Below are 6449 nucleotides of genomic sequence, written 5' to 3'. Positions count from 1 at the left end.
GATGAGCACTGAATATAAGTCACTTTGGAGGACAAAATACCTATTTAGATTATGGCTGCACATCTTTTGGGATTTAGTCTTCATCATCTTCTTGTGTCCCACACAGTTGTGGTTAATTGCAACTCAGTTGAGTTTTCATTTCATTAATACAAAACACAGCCATCTGCTCTTTACTCACAGCTGTAGCTGGTGCCTAGCAATAACAAGCGGAAAATTCAATTTAGCATGAGGAACGGTTGGTTGTCACGGCGCGTTCTGGAGGCCATGCTCATGTCATTGTTGGTGGGATATTTGCATTTACATTCTTTTTTTTTAATGATAAATATAATTTTGTTTTCACTGAATCAACTGATTAGTTCACCAGAAAGCAGGACAATTGTAAAAGCTTACACTAAATGTGCACTTTACATACTGTTCTTTACACCTTTTTATACTCTTCTTATTTTATTAAATAGTTACTTTTTTCACATTTGTTCTTAACATTTTCTCTTCTTTTGACAGGTGGAGGCATTTCAATGTAGCTTTGTTTTTTATTGTTGTCTATTTATGACTCATATCTATGCTTTACTTTGGTGAATGTACGCCAATAAAAAACCTTGCTGCATGATGACAGCTTTGGGATAAACCATTATAACTTACAGGTGCAGGGGGCGCTGTCAGTGGGGACTCGATGATGTGGATGATCCCATTTACAGCAGGAATGTCCCACCCCACCAGCAGCCGCTTGTTCACCAGCTTAAAGCTCTAAGGGGAAATCATTAGAAAGCCAAAGACACAAATCATAAACAAATGGTGATAAAATATCTCTGAAAACAATATCTTAAAGCTCAATCCAAAACTAACCTGAACCAAAGAAACTGGCTTCACAATATAATATTTTATATATTGCAAATCCAATTTCTTTTGGAAAAGAAATATTGCAAAGAAGCACAACACAACTTCAAATGGGGGAAAAAAGTACTTTAATGTTTAGAGGGATAATATTAAACTCTAAATACGCTCAACCTGTCATGTATCATAAATTCATTTTATTAGCTTCGTATCTAACATATTAGAATATCTTTGTTTTTGTGAAGCTCTATTGTCTTATCATCATATTGTGTTGTATGTGTGTTTCTCACCTCATTTTTTCCATAGGTAACATTCAGATTGAACCCAAGTCTGGATACAATGACTTCTTGGTGCTTCAGATCCTTAAATGGTCGTCTGCTGTGATTGGCTGAGATGTGATACTCAAGATCTCTACCAGACAGAGTCTACACACAGAGAAACACACGCACGCACACACACATTTAAAAAATCTCTGCAGTCCATGTCCTCTGTTTGAATCATTTACCGAAAACATTTTCATCAGATAATCACATCGTATAAAATGAAACACAGTGACAAAACACAATGAAAACATTTTTTTTAAATAACTGTGCTCTCTACGCTCCAATGTTAACGGAGTGATCAATAGTCAACTAAATAATACTAAATATTGTAATAAAAATATTGTAAATATAATATGGCTACACTTCATTTTAATTGCTCTTAGATATAACAACTTTATTACCTATTACTACTGTAACTATTTCCTAAAAGGTAACAAATACATTTTTTAAATGTTTTATCTTTTTTATTTCAGTTAAAGGTAGGGTAGGTAAGAACGGAGAAACCAGCTCGAGTAAGCTAGATTTTGAAACTACACAATTGAAAAAAATCTGTCCCTTCCTTCAGAATTCCTTAGAGAGCCCCTCCTCCAACACACACAAACGTGCACATGACCAATGAGGGCACGAGATAAATTTGTGCACGAGATGGAAGGCTGACAGGCAGGTAGGCCATCCAGTTATTTTAGCCGGATCGGCTAAAATGATTGGTCGTGCTTTTTGCAGCGCCACGGCTTCCACAGATGAAATATTTGTATATATTTATTGTCAAATCATTTAATTTATTCATTGCTATCGGGATGTTAAGAGCATTCCATGGAATATAACAGAAAGTGTTTCTGAAGTGAATTACCTACCCTACCTTTAAGTATGTTTCTATCCTGCTTTTGTAAATGTCTAATTCTTCATTATTAAATGTTGATATACAGTTAGATATAAATATAAAATTCACCTGCCTTCTTTGAGCATTATGTAAACTCCAAATCATTAAAACAAGTTAACTTAAAAGGGTACCTGATGTTGGTATTTGAAATGCATTTAGTTATAGTTATTATTATTATTATTGAAGGGTACATCACCTGGTTTGGGGCAAAGCCGGCATTATGAGGAACAAAAAGCGTGACCTCAGACTTCCTGTGAGACATAAAGTCAACGAGCTGTTTGCCCTCCGTAGACGAGCCGCTATAGTCCAACAACAACTTCACAAAGGGAGGAGAAAGAAAGAGAGGAATGTGAAGTTATTTGTTGTTAAAACTTTAAATCCACTCAATAATTCTTTTCCATTCATAAAATGCAAAAAGTGTAATAATCACATAAACAAGTCAAAAGGTATTTATGCATTAAGATGATAATGTGATTTTGCTCATCAGAACCCCTCTCGACCAGCAAGGACCACAGGGATTATAGTTTGTATTTTGATGCGTTGATCTGTTCCTGTCGGGATTTGGGAGTCAAAATATTGATCCTAGGCCAACAATTTATTTTTGATTTTGGTATGTTCCATTTCCAATTGCGGTCGTTAAAGTCACTGTGTATGATTTTAAAAATGCCACTTTCCATTCCAACAATGGTAGTGTAGAAGTTTTGAGAAAATGGAGACAAATCACTCCTATCTCTTAACACATTAACACAGCTCGAAACTAGAGAGACAACCAGTGCTTCATTTCTGCATTCAAACGAAGCTGTTAAAGTTGAAATAGTTTGAACTTCGAGAGTAGCGATCTGCAAAAATTTCGAGCAGTGTGCGACACCGAGAGTAGCACTTAAACCTGGGCGGTAACACTGTTCATAGAAACAGAATGGCAACGTCAGTTCTATTTCGTAACTACTGACAGCCAGAGGCAGTGCCTTAGCAGTGGATATGTCCATCGCACGCATGCGCATTTCGAGTACCTAATAACAACAAAGTCACCTGTGACCCACGTGACGACGGCTACATACGTATATGTATATTGACTACCTGTGAAAGAAATGCTGATATTAGCTTCAGCTGGATAACACACAATTATGATAATTATTATTATTATTATTATTATATAATAATAAACATTGTGTTTATCTGTCAGATAAAGCCTGTGTTTAACCACAGATAATGGTGAATGAAATTCATAGAGGCCGTTACAGTAGCATCATTAAAAGAAACCTGCATGAATATGATTGGATTCTTTTAGTCAGCTTAAAAGCTGTAAACAGCTGGCGCATGAGTCCTTGATGGTGACATTTGAATGAGGTTGTCGATCATGCAAGCACAACACTGTGCTTGAAACAATGATGTTTAAATAAAGCACATTCACATTTACCTTGTAAAAGATAGAGAAGTTGCTGTAGGATGCAAGGACGCTGGTCAGGACGCCATTACAGAAGTCTCCGTTTCCAATGTAATCGGCAGGACACACACACGAAACATCTGCCAACACACACACACACAAGTTTATTTCAGCAAAGGAACCCTTACATTTGAAATTAATGCAATTGGTGGTGAAACTGTTTCAACTTATCCATTTGTTAAGGCACAGAGACTTATATAAGCAAACATTCTGAAACAAAAACATTTTGTGGTTCCAAATTCTCAAATGTGAGGATTTACACATTTTGACACTTTTGTTTCTGTTTCATGATTTCATTCTGATTACCTTTTTTCATATTTTATGAAATGATTGACATTATTCTTATGAACCTGACAAAATCAGATATGTTGGATTTATAATTATATTACAATAAAGTCAATAAATCTAATCTAATATATATTTTTTTATATTTTCAAATGTTAAAATTATAAAATGCCACCAACAACCCTTAAAGACGAAAGAGTATGACCAGTAGTATAAAGAGATAAGTGACAGAATGAGTAATGAAAATATTCGTCGCGAATTATAAATGTGTGTCTGAGTCATCACCAGAATAGACAAGGGGTTTTGTGATGCTGAAGCAGACTAAACAAAAACAAACGAAAGCAACATATGCCGTTTAGGAGCTGAAATTTGGGCCGATTAAAAAACATCTTCCTCTGTCTGAACACAGACTGTGCTGCCGCAGTACCTTTGAGCCTGAAGCAGTAGGCATCGTACATGCTGCTCTGGTCCACAGGTTCTTTATAAATAACCAGGCCCACGTGGTTGTCTCCACACTTGACCGAGGGGAAGCGGGTCGGGTATCCCACCTTCCCCCCCTCCATCCAGCCGGCCACGCACAGATGCATCCCCAGCTGTCAGAGAAGAACAACAACAACTGCGGGATAAATGGTGCATCACAAGTACCAGCATGCACTGCTGAAAAGTATACTTCAGTATTATCAGTATAAAGCAACGTCTACAACTAGAAAATTCAGAGACATTTTGACTGTTTGACTGAAACTTGGGTGCGCGTCCCGATGCTAACATTGCCCCCGCTGAGTAAGTACTAATAGCATAAGTTGTATTGTTAATGGCGTTGCCATTTATGTGAAGAATACGTTTTGTGTAACCACGTTGGTTTCCAAATCAATTAGTAAACAACTCAAATATTTAGCCTTGAATATTGAAGTGGCAAAGGGCCAACAGGTCATGGTGGTGGGCTGTTACAGACCCCCCTCAGCAGTCAAAAGGCGCTTTCACACCGGAGTACTTTTCCCAGTATATTTCCGATAGTTCTCGAAATGTTGCGTTCACACCAAAAAAAATTGGAACTAGAACTTAGTTCATGAGAACCTTTTCACCCCCTTTTTAGTCCCTGCTAGAGAGCAGGTACTTTCATGGGAGAAAAAGGTTCCCATTTCTGATTGGCTGGGCGGATTGCAAACCACGCCCCGTAAAACTCGGAAAAGTTTTGTGAAGCCGCCATTGTATTTGCATTAGCATTATTAGCATTAGCATTAGCCCAGCGCACCAACGGAGAGAGACTAACTTATGGCAACACAAAAAAAAAATCATGGGAGCGGTGGAGTGATGAGGAGGTGTCTGCGTTCTGGCGATTTACTCGGAAGGCTTCAGTAGAAGCTGCTGTTCTACTGTTAACTACAGTGTCAGAGGATTTTAAAAACCTTTGTATGTCATTAAATGTTACACAGATTGTAGACAGTCCTACTCGCCCTAATATTACGTCCCCTAGTAAATCCTCCTTAATTGATCTAATTTTAACTAATATTCCCCATAAATACTCATCTCTGGGAGTATTTGCAAATTATGTGAGTGATCACTGTGTTGTAGCCACAATTAGGGACACAAAGGTCCAAAAGGTTAAACCTTGCATTATCATAAAGAGAGACACAAAACATTTTGTGGAGCAGGGTTTTGTACATGATCTGTTTGATTTTGATTGAGGAAAAATTGATCTGTTTGATGATGTTGAAACTGCATGGTCTTATTTTTATCTTGGTTTTATGGAAATTATAGATAGACATGCACCCCTGCGTAAATTTAGAGTGAAGGGACGAGATAATCCTTGGTTTTCTGCTGAATTGTCTATTCTCCTACATGAGAGAAACAAGGCCTGGGCAAAGGCTAGGCAATCAGGCTGAGAGGTAGACTGGCTTCATTTTAGGCAGCTACGAAATAGCTTCACATCACATGTCAAAAGTGCTAAGTCTAAGTATTATCTGTCAGTTACCATAAAAAACCTGAATAATCCTAGAACATTTTGGAAAGCAATTCAATCGATATCCACCGGTGAAATCCGTAATGAGCTTCCTCCTTGCCTTAACACAGCATCTGGCACTATATCGGACAGAGCTACTATGTTAAATTGTTTTAATGAGCATGTTGTGTCCTGTGGCTCTCTGTTTGATTATGTTTCTAACTCTGCTTCTGTGAGCACCACAGTCTGTGACTCTGAACAATGTGGTTTGGAAAACCCTTTCAGTTTTTCTCCTTTTACTATTGATGTTGTTCATGAAGCCTTAACCAAGTTAGATCCTAAGAAACCGGCTGGCCCGGACAACCTTTCTTTTTAAAGATAGCTGCAGATTTTATTGCACCACCTCTCACTACTCTTTTTAACCTCTCCCTCAGCACAAACACAATTCCAAAAGTATGGAAGTCAGCTTATGTCCTGCCTTTACTAAAAGGAGGGGAGGCCACTTTATTAAATAATTATAGGCCCATCTCTAAATTGTCAGTTCTGGCTAAGGTTCTTGAAAGCCTAGTGAGTGAACAAGTAAAGAGTTTTATGTATAAATGACATCCTGTCTAAACATCAGTCAGGCTTCAGAAAGCAACATAGCACCATCATTGCGACAATGAAAGTGGTGAATGATATTGCTGGTATTTAGACAATAAGCAGAGTTGTGCAGCTCTGTTTGATATTTCCAAAGCGTTCAATGCC

The 6449-nt window shown here is 37.7% G+C and overlaps 1 protein-coding gene across 1 annotated transcript in view; it reads right to left on the bottom strand.

Annotated features, from left to right (window-relative positions):
• Positions 1-549: 549 nt before the first annotated feature.
• Positions 550-6449, bottom strand: part of LOC104943998 (stabilin-1-like) — a gene marked incomplete at its 5' end in the record, with an annotated part of 23815 nt that continues 17915 nt past the window's right edge. Inside the window, 5 exons of the mRNA XM_010769464.1 lie at positions 550-744; positions 1122-1256; positions 2231-2350; positions 3452-3558; positions 4191-4356. Of these exons, the coding sequence (XP_010767766.1) occupies positions 565-744; positions 1122-1256; positions 2231-2350; positions 3452-3558; positions 4191-4356 (708 nt within the window). The remainder of the gene's footprint in view (positions 745-1121; positions 1257-2230; positions 2351-3451; positions 3559-4190; positions 4357-6449) is intronic.

The sequence above is a fragment of the Notothenia coriiceps genome, unplaced genomic scaffold (assembly GCF_000735185.1).
Source record: "Notothenia coriiceps isolate Sejong01 unplaced genomic scaffold, NC01 NC01_scaffold00007366, whole genome shotgun sequence".
Taxonomy (NCBI): domain Eukaryota; kingdom Metazoa; phylum Chordata; class Actinopteri; order Perciformes; family Nototheniidae; genus Notothenia; species Notothenia coriiceps.
The sequence above is the reverse complement of the archived record's forward strand: the minus strand, read 5'-3'. Positions and strand labels throughout refer to the sequence as shown.